At 40.3% G+C, this 15696-nt stretch overlaps 1 protein-coding gene and 1 pseudogene across 1 annotated transcript; one reads left to right on the top strand and one right to left on the bottom strand.

Moving 5' to 3' along the window:
* Positions 1-2093: 2093 nt before the first annotated feature.
* On the bottom strand, positions 2094-4019 carry LOC100423607 (zinc finger protein 722-like). The gene is made up of 3 exons (XM_015129422.3): positions 3930-4019; positions 2695-2821; positions 2094-2197 (listed from the first exon to the last, which is right to left on the bottom strand). The coding sequence occupies exons 1-3, from the start codon at positions 4017-4019 to the stop codon at positions 2094-2096; spliced, it is 321 nt and encodes a 106-aa protein (XP_014984908.2).
* A 961-nt stretch (positions 4020-4980) lies between these two features.
* LOC717263 (BCL2/adenovirus E1B 19 kDa protein-interacting protein 3 pseudogene) lies at positions 4981-10240 on the top strand (annotated as a pseudogene).
* The last annotated feature ends 5456 nt before the right edge of the window (positions 10241-15696 follow it).

Consider the following 15696-nt stretch of genomic DNA (forward strand, 5'->3'; position numbering starts at 1 on the left):
CTCCTAAAAAATAGGAAGAAATCTTGATAGTCCTAGCAATATATTCTTTTTGCCTCAACACCAAAAGTACAGGAGCAAAAGGAGATATAAACAAGCTGAATGGCATCAAACTATAAAGCTTTTGCACAGAAAATAGAATAAAATAAATTTATGAAATGGGAGAAAATACTTGCAAACTATACATGTAAGAGAATAATATATGAAAAATAAGGAACTAAGCAAATCCAAAGCCAAAACAATAATAAAAATAACCCAATTGAAAAATAGGCAAAAGACTGAATTCATATTTTAAAATGAAGACACAAATGGCCAACAAATATATGAAAAGTTACAAAACATCACCAATCATCAGGCAACTGCAAATCAAAACCATGATGAGCTATCACCTCACATCTGTTAGGATGGAACAGAGTTGTATAGATATATCCATCTCTATATGAGCTATATACATATACACACATACACACACATCTTTACATATATATGTAAATAAATATAACGATTATTGATAAGAATGTGAAAAAAAAATTCTATACACTCCTGGAGAGTTTTAAATTGGTAGAGTCAATATAAAAACCAATATGAATGTTATCTGAAAAACAGAAGTGTCAGGCAATCTAGCAATCCCACTTTTGGGTATATAATCAAAGGAAACAAAGCAAATATTTCCAAGAAACATTTGCACTCCCAAGTTCACTGCATTATTCACAATTTCAAATATATAAAAAACCCTACATGTTTGTGAATGCCAAATGGATAAAGTAATTATGGACCAAATAGACAATAGAATATTATTCAGCCATAAAACATAATGGAATCTTGCCATTTCAACAACATGGATGAACCTGAAGGACATTGTACTACATGAAATAAGAAATGCACATTAAGAGAAATACTGCTTGTTTTCACTTATACAAGAAATATGAAAAGGCTGAACTTATAAACTCAGAGTCCAGTGTTAGTTGCCAGGGACTGGAGGTGAGGAAAATGAAGGATACAAACTTTCAGTTATAAGATGAATAAGTTTTAAGGATATAATACATAGCTTCATGACTACTGTTAACAATGTTTTGTATGCTTAAAATTTGCTAAGGCAGTAAACAGGTGTTCTCACTACAAAAAAAGGTACTAAGAGTAGACATGTCTGTTAATGTGATCGTACTAATTATTTCACAGGGTATACACACAGCAAGTCATTACATTACACACAAAAAATATGTAGTTATACAAAAGTAATTTGTAAAAAATCCGCAATATATATGCACATACATATATACACAGGCACATGAATGACACAGTCCAGGTAAGCTTCATATTAAACAAGATAAAATTATAAAATAATAGTTATTAAAAATAAGGTCACAAATGGGACTTTAATATGTGCTCAGCAACGTTGTAAGCTCCCTAATGGCATAGTATATTTGAGCAATGTACAGAGTAGATAAATTAAACTATCTTACAGTTAAGGAATTAGGGCATGTAGACCTTAAATGACCAACTCACTTCATACTAAAAAAAGTGAAGTAAAATCATATTAGATTTTTTTTTTTTAGTTTGGGCATATGCTTAGTATTCTGATGAAATTACCGAGTATGAATTTCTGTAGAAACACATTTGAAACCTCATAGGTGAAGAAAATTTTAAAGCAGAAAACTCATAACACCTGTCCCTGGTGTTCCTGGAATTTCTGAAACAAATCCCAATATCACCACTACTCTCACAAATTTCAGCCATGATTCAAAAGGGGAACTTAAAAATGGCTTGCCATGGTTTCTAAAAATATATATTTGTGTGTCCCTAAAGGCAACAGAAAAGCAGTCAGATCATGCAGTCCCTCATATGCCATGAAAAGGACTTTGCCTCTCAATGTAAACATGAAGGAGGATCACTAAAGGGAAAGTAGAATCCATAGAGCATTTAAGGGCATGAGACAGAAGATGCCCCTGTATGAGAGAAAGAGAAAGAAACCCAGGCTTCTCACAAACTATTTCCATTGAAAGGCAGGCCTCCCAAATCACATTTTAAGGTCTGGCTTCCTCATTGACCTTGGACCTCTCATCTGTCATCTGCTGTGCCATCTGCTTCATTCACTCTCACTTACCTGGGTGTTTTGCTACTGTCTCATGTCTCTTCACATTCCAAGGCTCTTTCCTTTCTTCCAGACAGGTGATCAGCTCTGGCTTAGAGACAGCAATACCTGTTTTATTTTAAAAAGTAATTGTTGCTGTGATTTTCCAATTATCAACCTAGTACTATCTTTAGTAGGGAAAAGAAGACATAATAGAAGTCTAGAAAATCCCCAAATACTGTTTCATGACAGAACCTCCAGAATATTTAGGACACATTTTAAATTTCTGGGTCTTTAGCTCCACTACCCAGTATTACTGAATCAAAAATTAGTAGGGGCAATAGGATTTTCAGGTGTGGGCAACAATATTTTAAGCCACCAAACTTCTGGAATTACCACTTATCTATAATTAAAAACACAGATCAGCTCAGGAAAGGGGAAAGTTCAGGTAAAAATAGAACATCTTCAAGAATTTCTTTTCTACAACAACAAATCTCCAAGATGGTCTTGAAAGAAGGAATCTAAAATACATTCATGGAAAGCAGAAACTACAAAAAACATTCTACAAAGGACGGAAATGAAACCCTTGTGGTATATTAGGAAAAATTTATTGAAATTATCCTCACCCAGGGAGACCAGGTTTCTGTAGTTCTCTAACATCACATTCCTATACAAATCCTGCTGAGCAGTGTCCAGACATTGCCACTCCTCCACAGAGAATTCTATGGCCACATCCCTGAATGTCAACAGTCTCTGAAAAAAACAAACACAAAAAAATGTACACAAACACATGTTTATCAAGTGGCCATAGGCATAATTCTTAATTTGACTCAAGATGAAAAGAGTGAAGAGGACTGATTGCGACTTGTATGATTGCCTAGAGTCACCTAATAAAATACTTTTCAACACAGAAATATTATCTCCTGGAGGAAAGAGGATGGAATAAGATCTCTAACACCAGTGTATCAGCGTATGCTTTTCCGTATAATAAAATATAACATTAAGAGCATGAACACAGACATACATTTTTGAGGACTATATTTACATCGTACAGAGTAAGTTGTATGTATTTTTCAGATGAAAAAGTCATGGCTAAATACAGGGTACTGCTCAAATTTTAATATGCACAACAATAAACTGAAGATCTGATTATGCAGATTTTGTTTCAGGAGATCTGGGATAAAGCCTGAGTTTCTGAATTTCTAACAAGCTCACCAGTGATGCTAACATTTCTGGCCTACAAAGAATGTTGTGTTAAACACCCAGTCAGTGGCAGAGCCTGGGCTTATCCCAGTTTTTCTGACAGGTAAACAATGAGATCCTTCATTTTTCAAAGAAAGATACTTGTAAAGAGAATCAAAGAAGACAGGGGAGCTTCCAAATTAAATGTGATGGTTTATGCACATCAGCTGGTAAGTGCCCCCAAGGTACTAAATAATAAAGGGAAAGGCAATTAATTCTATAGCAGAAAAATCTGTCAGAGATCTCTTTCTCCAAGTGAATGAAATTAACACCAACTATAACAGGACAAGTTTTTATTGTGTGCTGAGGCAGAGGACACATCACCACTGCTGTGATACTGACCCCCCCAAAAGGTAAGCTATAATCTCAATCTAATCATCAAAAGACATCGAGTATATGAAAAGTCCAAGCAACAGATAGCTCCCGTGTTCTGTAATCTCTAATAGTGTATTTAAATAGTCTTTACTTAGCATCCTAGAGAGCAAGTATCTCCAACTTATTTTTCTTAGAACTTTCTGAATTAATCTGGGCAATAAATGCCATTCTGTTCAAATGTGTATTTTCTTAATCCTCTTCTGCACAGAGCTGATGAGAAACACAGATGGAACCTAAACAGTACATGTTCTCCTTCTTCACTAATATACAAGGACTCCAGCACTTCCCCAATAGGAATCTTGATTATCCACACCTTCTCATGTTCAACAGCCATAAAGGGAACATTTTAAATATTACAGGTCATAAATTCATGGTGAGAATTCTGCATGGCTTGTAAGAAGGCGAGATAAAGAGAATGTGGAGAAGGCTCTGGTATATAGCAAAGAAAATTTCCAGAAGCCCCTGACTATTAGAAGAAAAGAGAAAAAAAATAGATGAAACAAATTCATTAAGGAGGAACAGCACAAATAGAGGAGTAAAGGTTTGCTAGTTCTAAACACATGGAATTCCAGGAAGCAGAGTGGACGCAGCTCAATCTAAGACACATTCACCAGAGAACAAGCCATTTCTTCTTCTTCTTCTTCCTCTGGGATTCCCTCACAGGTTTCTTCGGAAAACTCACACCTGAATCTTGAGACTATGACTTTAAAAGCATCAGCACAATCCACTCACCTGCTGTCACCACAACAGGCAGAAGGACCTAGATGTTCAGAAAAAGCCCACCCCTTCTGTCTTTTATAACACATGAGATTTGAGAACAATGAGGTCCTCCTCAAATATCAAAATGTCAGTTTCTCTTTTCTTGCCCTCAGGTGTCTTCACCTAGCACAGATGCCAGAAATTTCTGCTGCAGCAATGGGAATATGTGCTGCACTGACTTGACCCTACCAAACCCAAGGAGAGCAGGCCCTGTGACCTCTTTCTGGAGCAAAAGTTGAAATCAACTCTCATGATGTATCTTGAAACCCTTGTGCTTGACCCTGGCCTCACCTCACAATTACATGAGGCATTTAATTAAAACAACATGGATGCTTCCACCCAGACCAAAAGACAGCCTCTGAGGGAGGGCACAAGGCAAGAGGTTTCTTCAAACTGGCCGTGTGATCCTAATTAGAAGCTTGGGCTGAGAACCACTTTGCCAAGCATTGTCTTTCCAGCTTCACTGTGCATATAAATCATTTGGTAATCTTAGCCCCACCATACGTGATGTGATTCTGCAGGTTTTGAAAGGGTCTATGAACGGTCCCGTCAATGCTGATGTTGTTCCCCCTGGACCTATTAGCAACACTCAGCTGAAGAAAGAGTAGGCACAGCACAGAGACCTTTATACCCAGCACTGTTGTCACAAGTACATATGATCCAAATGAAGACAACAAATCTCCATCGTGAAAGATCACATTCTTTGATGGCATTTTAAGGTTCACAGATGGAGGCAAAAACAGCAATGTCTGAGCCAGTCTGCATTTGGAAAATAACACGTACAGATTCACTAATGCAATGTTTATTAAGCAGATGATATGTGCTCAGAAGTATGTTAAGGAGCACTGTTCTGGGAATCTCACATTATGTGACTTAATCCTCATAATAGCCTGGGAGTTAGGTACTAAGTGTTCAATAATTCCCAGGATTTAGATGAAGGAACCAGCATTTTAATTTCTTCTTCTGTTTCTTCATCATTGATTTTGAAAGAAAATATATAGAATGAAAGATAAATATAGACCATAGGAATATAGAAAGGAAGGGTAAAGTGTAGTTCAGAGAGATTTCTCATTGTTATGTTTGTGTTTACTTTCTTGTGACTTGTGGAGCAATTACTGGATCTGCAGAAATAGAACATAGGTTGCTGGGTAGGATGTCTCTACAAGCCCTGGCTTCAATGAAAAAGAAAGAAATTAAGGCTCCAAAATATACAGTAAATTGATTCCATTTATCTACTTTTGAGTTTCAGGAAACTTTGAGCACAAGTTCTGGAGAGGCAGCAGGAGCCACCACCCAAAAGGAGAGATTCCAGAACTAGATGAGGCCCAGAAGAGGGTGAATCTGGACAGGGCTGGGGCAAGGAGAGGGTCCTATGTAGAATTATGTTCTCAAAGCTCCTGGGGTATTTCCAGTTCTCTTTCCTAAGCCTAAGAGTTTGTGTAATTTTAATCTATTTTAGCTACCTCTTTGTCTATTTTATAACATATAATACCAAGAAATTTAACCAAAGCCCTTAGGGTTCTCTAGGACAATTTTATTAAAAGCTAAATATGTGTTCTTAGCAAGGTAAAAACACTAGAAATAGCAACAACAACCATCACAACTCTTCTGTGTATGAATAGCCCTTCAGGTGGTGACATCAGAAGTCACAACAGCATAAGGGATGTGGTGCCAATGAAGCCCAAGTCCCCTGCACACCTCCCTTCATTGTACTGACCACATGGTGCTGAATTCTACCATTTATCTGGTTGCTCCAGACTGAAAGTTCCTAGATGGTAGGGACCATAACTGCTTCACCTATTTTTCTCATGGCATATGAGGTGGAGGCAATTGGTTTATCAGTTTGAGTCTCCAGACCTCCTCCTTGTTTTTCACCCAAATACCAAGAAACTGGAGAAACTCTCCTCCGGATACCAACCAAGGAGCTTCCTTCCATGAGGAGAGAAACAAACACTGGGTGCCTCATTTATCTTACTCTGGGATGGAACCAGAATTAGACACTCTTGTCAGCCTGGTCCGAGTCTGCACAGAACATCCTCAAATGTCTCACAGACACACAGGTCATTGTGAGACGGTTCCTAGTGACACTGGGATTATGGCCACATGGTGATTCAGACAAGAGAGACTTAACCTGACTCTAAATAGAAAATCGAATTGTCCTGGTGGAGCTCTAGAACTTGGATCCAGATGTGGTATCACCCATCCTAATTAGCTAGTTCTTAGGAAAGAGGAAGGACAAGAATACTGTACTCTAGTATCACATTTTACAGGTAGATGTAGTTGTGGTCATAGCTCTAATTATTATATGGCATTGACCTCTTACTGCTAAGATGTGATGGAAAAAAAGAGTCAAACTCTGGAAAACATTTGAATAGATTTACTCTGAGCAAAATTAGAGTGACCATGGCCCACGACACAGCCCTCAGGAGACCTGGAGAACATGTGCCCAAGGTTGTCTTGGTGAAGCTTGGTTTTGCATATTTTGGAGAGACATGAGACATTAATCAAATACATATAAGATATACATTGGGCCAGCCCATAAGCACAGGAGAACTCAAAACTGGAGCTTTCATGTTACAGGTAGATTTAAAAGTTTTCTGATTGGCAATTGGCTGAAAGAGTTATTATCAATATAAAGGAATGTCTGGGTTGTGATAAGGGGTTGTGCAGACCACAGATTTATAATGCAGATGAAGCCTCCAGGTCACAGGCTTCAAAACTAATAGAGTATAAATGTTTCTTATCAGACTAAAGGTCTGTGTTGATGTTAACTTTAGTTGGCTTTTCCCAAATTCCAAAGGGAAGGGGTCATAACGAAGCATGTCTAACCCCCAATTCCTGTCATAGCCTGAGCTAATCTTTCACGTTCACTTTGGAATGCCCTGGCCAAGAGGAAGGGTCCATTCAGATGGTTGGGAAGGCCTCAGAATTTTAATTTTGGTTTAACGATGCTTGTTTATACTGACAGATTCTGCCATCAGATTCTATATACATGAGAAGCCCCTCGCTTATCTGCAGCAAGTCACTGGACAAGATCTGGAAAGCTCAAAGGGACACATTCTGAAAGGGGGACTTTAAGATGTCAATGTTGACCTCACTATGAAGAAAATGTCTCCTGTGGGTTTTCTGTACATTCTCAATCTTTAGTCTAGCCCTGTTTTGTAAATCCCAGATGGTGGCCAGTTCTTACGTGCAGGTTCTAGGTGGGATCCACCTGTCTCTGCATTCTTGGGTGTTACAGCAAGCAGAGTAAAACCAAAGGAGAGATCCACTCAAAGAGACTGCACCCTCTAAATAGTATGTTGACTGAAAAGGAAAAAAGCAGCCAGGTGCGGTGGCTCACACCTATAATCCTAGCACTTTGGGAGGCAGAGGCAGGCAGATCATGAGGTCAGGAGATCGAGACCATCCTGACTAACACGGTGAAACCCCATCTCTACTAAAAATACAAAAAATTAACCAGGCATGGTGGCACACGCCTGTAGTCCCAGCTACTCAGGAGGCTGAGGCAAGAGAATCACTTGAACCTGGGAGGCAGAGGTTGCAGTGAGCCAAGATCGTGCCACTGCACTCCAGCCTGGGCACCAGAGCAAAACTCCACCTCAAAAAGAAAAAAAAGGAGAGAGAGAGAGATAGAGAGAGAGAGAAAGGAAGGAAGGAAGGAAGAAAGGAGGAAAGGAAGAAAGGAGGAAAGAAGAAAAGGAGGAAAGGAGGAAAGGAAGAAAGGAAGAAAGAAAAGAAGAAAAAACTGAGGCAACATTCATAGAAGTAGAGTTTTGGGTCAAGCTTGAGGATTGCAACCTGGGAGCATAGATTCAAGCTGCCCTCAATACACACTTCAATTAGCAGCAGTTACAAGTGGATTTGTAAAGGCAAAAGTAAAGGACAAGTAGTGGGCTGATACAGAGTTGTTTGTGAGGAATTCTTACTGATTTACAGAAATAACATTACTGATTGGCTACATATTGTTAAGCTATAGGGTGTGGGGTGTAGTGTCCAGTGTGGGATTATTAGGTTAATGTACAGCTAGGTATGGCAATAGCAACCAGTTTCAAGAGATGAATGCATAGCTCAAGGCAGTACGACATGATTGTGGCCTCATCTTAGCATCTCTCTGGGCCTAAAATTTGAATTCCTCAAATAAAAGTTTTTCTCTTTTCTCAAATCTCAAGGTCTGGAATCAGAATTCAGAGCATAGTTTTAGGTCTTGGGTAGAAAAGCAGCAGGTGTTATTTGCACATGTGTGGACATTTGGACAAGAAGAGGAAGGAGAAAGTTGAGATTTTTCTCATATCTACTCAATGCACATGGGTTATCCTGACTGTTTCTGGGCCCTGTGGTCTCTGGATCCATTTCAGGTCTGATGATACTGGGGTCACTGAAAGAGGTGGAATGGTTGATCACTGCCCTGTGGAGTTTGTAGAAATATGGTCTAAAAACTCTCTAGAAGTGACTTTAGAGGACTATAGATCCCAAATAGGCAGAGACACCATTCTGCCTGCGTACTGTGGGGGCAGCATGCACTTTGTAGCACAGTTGTGGATTGGCTGGAAGCCTGACAGGGAAAGGCCCCTCCAGTGAGAAGTATGGTGGGAACTTTATATGTTTATATCATGTCTGGCTATTCTGGACAGTGTTTGGAGAATATAATTAAAAGCAAAATTGGGGAAACCCCAGAAAAGCTCCACAATAATAGAACAGAAAAAAAGCTATTGTATCACACAGTTAAACTGGAATGTGACCGGCTCATTGACAGGCAATCTGCTTAGGAGAGTGCAAAAATAGAAACAAGGTCACCATCATTAGTCCACAAGTGGAGGACCTGACAGCACCATTTGTCATACATAGTTCACCCTAAATTTACCTGGTAATGGGGGGTGGGTATCTGTGTATGCTAGTTGGCCATATTCAAAAAATAATAAACTTCATCATTATGACAGGAAGTAGTTTTGCAACTTGGAGCCTGATGCCTGCAGAAGGTAGCCTCCCACTCTGCTACAGGTGCTATTGAACAGTTTGCTATCTTCTTGGCTATTTACACATCAAAGCAATGGGTCCCTACTCTGTGAGCGCTGGCCTGCAGTACTCCTGCTTGCCCGCTCCTGGCAGCCTGTGTCCTCTCTTGACCTCTATTATCTGCCGCTGAGGCACAGCCCACAGCCCACAGCAGGCAGCCCATATCCCATGTGAACCCCAACTGTCACAGCTGCACCCCAGTGCTACATCATAGAGTGGGGTCCCTGAGCTGCAGGAGAAGAGGCTGAAGGGCTCCTGGGCAGAATTATATTTTCTCAATAATGGAAACAGAAGAGTTTCAGCCTCGGTTTCTGTTTATACGGCTGACAAAGGAAAAAACAGCTGGATTCCCAGCATGAGTCTGGATAGAGCAGCTCCAAGGGTTGTCACTGTGACAGTCCACCTCTTAAAGGCACCAAGAGACACTAAGAGGTCTTCTGAAAAAGATACCCAAAGGATTGGAGAGAAAAACAACTCTCAGTCTGAGGAAGATTGTATTGAGAAAAGAAAGAAGTTGAAAGCATCTTAAAGAAAAACTTAGGTTAGATATGAGATTAGTCACGTTGGCCAGAAAATATTCCCTGAAGCAGTTCCCCTTTAAACACCCCAAGTGCACAGCTGCTCTCAGCATGAGAAACTAGTGTTATGAACAAAGGGAAATTATTCTCAGCAGAATGTCTTAAAGTTTTTCTTCCATCTATGCTGATCTCTCATCTGCTGGCCATTGGATTGGGCATCTACATTGAAACACATCTGACAACCCCCACCAGCACTTTCTGATGAAGAACTGGAAGCCGACTTTGTTCATCTAGATGAGTAGATCTGAGCTTGCAACAATGCCAGCTGACGGAGCTGTTATGATCCGTGGGGGGCTGCATCACCTGTGTCTATTTGTTCTGTAATAGCTGCATTCTTACTTTAGTAAAATAGAAGAATAGACTCCAAAATCTTGCTGACATATAATTATACCTATGGGATCAATTAAGCAGTATGTCAGACTAATATCTACTGTAACAATGAGGTAGTGAATTTCTTTAGACAATAGATATAAATAACTATAAATATTTAACAGACTAGTCTTAATCTATGCTGTATTTTCTAAAATTATCTGTAACCTTAAGTTAAAATGCTTTATGTTTCAAAACAATAAGCAATAATAATATGAAAATTACTATAATTTTAATATCAGGGGTTTGTCCAAAATAAATATTGTGACCTTATATTCACACTATTGTATGAAATACTATTTAATTTACATGGGTGCAGTTGTCTACTAAAGACTACACAAAACTGTGCAAACTGATCTTATGTAATAAACAGAAACAAAGGTACAGCTATGCATTCCACTGTTCGATTCATACACTAAACTCTTCTTGCTTTTGCAATGTAAGTACTACAGTCTCCAAATACTAAGTCATCACCTTAGATGATCAGTTTTCTGTCAAAGGAAAGATACTCAGTGGCTTTTACTCTTCATCACTCTGTATTGCTGAATTTAATCCTATTCTTTGTGCTCAAGTTTTGTGTGCTTTTAAAATGAGTTTATCCTAAACAAATCCATGTCTACTTTAAAAGGTAGAAAATAGAAAAATAAAAATAAAATGAGCTTTGCCAAATCAGAAATAGAATAAAGCCATGGTTCTCAGGTCCTAAAGAAAATCCTGAGTCAAGAAAGAATGACAAAAGGTTGATTTAGCTGTTAAAATAATTTTCATATATTTAAAAAAGCAGAAAAAATACATATAAATGCATTAAGAAAAGGAAAAAGAACAAAATCTCTTCCCTTACTTTCAAAGATTAATCCTCTTATTTCTAACTCACATTTTCACCTTCAATGGCCAGGTCCAGGGACATGGCTCCTGGATATCTGAAATTTGGTAGGCACTGGATTCAGGCATATAAGGGGTGGTCCTGGGTACACAATATACACATGAAAGATGGTTTGTGAGAGGGGAAGCAGAAGAGAGAAAGATGCTATCAGAAATCCACAGGTTGGGGAGAGTGCAAGGTAGGTGGAAAGACTGGTTTGTGCTATACACACTGGCCCAGGTGGGACTATATTCTGATTTACTCCTGTGTCCATGTGGTGGATGAGATTATAATTGGGTTGTCCAGAACTCCAGTTTGGCAGAGCTAATCAGTTGCTGCTACAAATTTGGTGTCAGGGTGGAGATGCACCAGGAGTCCTCTAAGTACTTTTGTGGGTTTCTGGCAAGCAACTTAAGGAGCAAAAGTGCCATAGTGCAATTCCTGAGGATGGGGCCTAGCCCTGGGAGAAGTGTGGTCACATGAATGCCTAGTGGGTATGTTCCCTAGTGGGTGAGAATCATGTGACTGCAGCTGTGAAAGGAGAGGGCTTGTTCTCAGCACTCCTTTCCTCTAAGTTCTCAGTCCCCTCTCTCCCTAATAAGAGACCCACAAATACAGGATAATGTGCAGTGTGAAAGGCTGTGTGCAGGAGAGCAGAGCTGACCTTCCCCGGACACCTGGAGTCTCAAACCCAGGCCCCTGTGATGCTCCTCTAACACCAAATCTATGGAGTTTGCTGAACACTAAGCAATTCCCCAACACCAGCTTGTTGCCTAAATTTCAATTCTGACAATATCCAGAGTCAGCACAGGCCCCACAAGTTCAGGGCCCAGTCCCACACCATTGCCCTTACTGTAGACGCCAGTCACAATCCCCGGGGACCTGTCTACACATCTGAGCTACTGCCTCTAAACTGACAACTCCCATAATCCCCTTTCAAGTCCACTAATTTGACAGAACTTCTCACAGAACTCAGAAAAACACTGCCCTTAATGTTTACCAGTTTATGTTAACAGATTCGATTCAGAAGAGATAAATGGAAAAGATGTACAGGACAAAGAAAAGTGGTGGGGAAAGACGCGACTCCTAGGTAATCCTGGTCAATAGCTATGATTAATGACATTGCCATCCTTTGTGTCCTCCAGGAACAGCTTAATAAAAAGAAACACAACACTCTTCCCGTTATGACTTAGATGATGCTCCCTTTTTGCCTATCACATAGCCACACACATGCACTCTGAAAATTTCCATCTTTCTCTCATGAAGAATAGGCTGAACAATTTTGTCTTCAGTGGTCAAAACAAAATGCTTCTTTTTTTTTTTTTTTGAAACGGAGTCTCACTCTGTCATCCAGCCTGAGTGCAGTGGCACAATGTCGGCTCACTGCAACCTCCATCTCCAGGTTTCAAGCAATTCTCCTGCCTCAGCCTCCTGAATAGCTGCGATTAGAGGCATGTGCCACTCCACCTGGCTAATTTTTGTACTTTTGGTAGAGACGGGGTTTCACCATGTTGGCCATGCTGGTCTCAAACTCCTGACCTCAGGTGATCCGTCCCTCAGACTCCCAAAGTGTTGGGATTACAGGCGTGACCATTGCACCTGGCCCAAAACAAAATACTTCTTATATAAACATTACTTAAGTTCCTCTCCCTCTCCCAGGTCCCTGAACTTTGTCCTGTCCTTAGTCTGAGTCAACATACAACCTCACTGTATGTACCTCCTAAGAACACACTGACTTCAGGATGAAACATTCTCTGATCTGGAATCTGTTTTGTCATCCTCCATCCTGACCTTCTCCTCCAATCTTCATTCTAATCTTGTCTGTTCCTCCCTATGAAAGAAAGCCCTTGTCTGCCTAACTTTTGGGATCTTCAAAGATCTTATACTTGGCACTTCCCCCTGTTGCAATACTCCTTTGAAACTAACTTCTTCCCTAAATCCGACTTTGTTTTGTTGGGCAAACTCTAGAAACAGCCCTAGGAAAACAACAATTCCATCCTCAGAACGACCCTTTCAATCCCCTTCCACTCTAAACCCAACTGCATCTGCCTGTGGATACCTAGTTTTCCAGAGCTCTGTAGCTTCTCTCAGTTTAAAACCTTCTTCCATGGTTGGAGTGACCAGACTGGGACACCTGCAGGGGCGACTCCCCAGGAGGAATTAACTGGACCTCCAGTGAACTCCTTTTGCAGACTCAATATTGGCCTTAGCTTGGGATCACTGGGCTCAGGCTTCAACTTCCCAGTTAGGGTTATTCACTTAGTTTTAAATGACAAAACACCAGTCTTTGAAAATTTCAGCAATATTTCTCAAACACAGTGTTTATATGTAAGGGAAGGACATTTTAATGTGCTTACATTTCATACCTCAACAAGAAAAGCAGAAGCCCTTATCCCTTTCAGACAATAAACACACAATTTTTCCACAACAACTCATTTAGTAAACAATTTGTTACACAAGAACACTTTTAGGGGGTGTCAAGTCCATCTCATGAAATTCAGCATTAAACTCAGAAATCAAGATAACAGACACAGGACAGAGCTATCTACTGTCACAAATTCACCCTGCAAAAAGAGGAACTGATGTTTTCATGAATCTATGCAATTCACCAATTAATCTACCACATTTTCTTATGGAAAGGTATTCAAGTCATACAGTCTTAGCGGAAGACGTTTTCACTACTCTTTTCCTTGATATCGTTCCCACAGCTAAGCCCTGGGATTCTATTTGAAATCACCCCCTAAACAAGAACAGACTGAGAAACTTCCTACACTCCCTCTGGAAAACAAAAAAGGTAAATCCAATATTTTTAACAATTGGAATTCCTGACTAGATATCTAATTTTTTCTCAAATCCACCTCTTTCATGCCCTTTGTAAATGTTGTCTTATCTTTCTAGTTCTACCGATAAAACAAATTTACAGTTTAAAAACTGAAGTTTAAATAAGTGAGCAAATTCTTTCAAGGTGGCAACACCAGGTAGTGGCAGTGTTGAGTGCAACACAGACCTGTGACTCATGTGAGGTCAGGCCATCCAGTGACAGAGATCCTCGCATCCTGCTCACTGAAGTGCTCAGTGCCCACCCTCCCAGGGCACGAGGCACTGTGCACCAGTGGGTGAACGACCCAGGTGCATTTTACTTTGCAGGTTCTTGCACCATCTCTTTCGGATGGGTTTTCCTTGTCCTTTGAGATACTTTTTTTTCCTTTCAGAAATCTGAGAGAATCCAGAGGGCAGGAATCATTTTTCTCTTTTCTCCTCAAAACCAGCATCTGATTGGCTGACCAACAAAACATGTCTCAAGAAACGGAAGCTGGGTAAAGTGAAGACAAACTAAATGTCCCAAGGGCTTAGCTTTTTAGAGGCACCATATATATGCGAGGAGACTCGTCTAAGTCCCAGGGCCTCCACTTGCTCCCTGGAGAGACTGCACTCCATACCTCTCAGGTTGTTCTCTGTGAGGAAATAACCCCGAGGCTGATACACACTACGCACTCCGGCAGACACAGCCATGATGAGTATCTTGGGCCATCCCCAGATAGTACTGAAGTCCAGAACCAGGAAAAGACAGGAGGGGGCTGAGGACACATCAACTTGTAAAGTTTCTAAAGAGAAACCTCAACCCAAAGACATTCTGATAAGAAGTTTGTGCCTACGGAAAATAAAAGGAAGAGAGGCACAGAGATTTTTTAGAGCAGTATCAGGGGATTGTTCTCTGCTTTCCTATGAAATGTTTACAGACAGAGAACAAATATCTTATAAAGTGCCATCCAATGCTTTGTGAAAAAATAATTACAATAGTGTGTCTGAAATGTACAATAAAGGACTAATAGTTGATAATCTTGTGAATTATGGAGGGAAAATTAGCATTTGGGAATGTCAGAAGGAACTGGAAATTTAGGTGTTTGTTTTTTCCCCCACCCCCCTTTTTTTTTTTTTTTTCTTTTTTTGAGACACAGTCTCACACTGTTGCCCCGGCTGGAGTGCAGTGGCATGATCTCAGCTCACTGCAACCTCCGCCTTCCAGGTTCAAGCGATTTTCCTGCCTCAGCGTCCCGAGTGGCTGGGATTACATGTGCCCGCCACCACACCCGGCTATTTTTTTTTTTTTTTTTTTTTGTAGTAGAGACGGGGGTTTCACTATGTTGGCCACACTGGTATCCAATGCCTGACCTCGTGATCCACCCGCCTCAGCTCCCCAAAGTGCTGGAATTACAGGTGTGAGCCACCGCACCCGACCGGAAATTTAGTATTTTACTGCAATCCAGAGTTAGACTGGGGGAACAGGCGGCTGGACTTGAGATCCTGCTTGAGACACATTTGGAAAATGCAAGGGAAAACCATTCCCCTGAGGAGCGTTATAATAATCAAACAGCAGGCAATTAGACTGAGATCGCTCTAGTGCCCTGTGTTCCTATGTTAAAAAA

Source organism: Macaca mulatta, chromosome 16 (genome assembly GCF_049350105.2).
Source record: "Macaca mulatta isolate MMU2019108-1 chromosome 16, T2T-MMU8v2.0, whole genome shotgun sequence".
Classification (NCBI taxonomy): Eukaryota; Metazoa; Chordata; class Mammalia; order Primates; family Cercopithecidae; genus Macaca; species Macaca mulatta.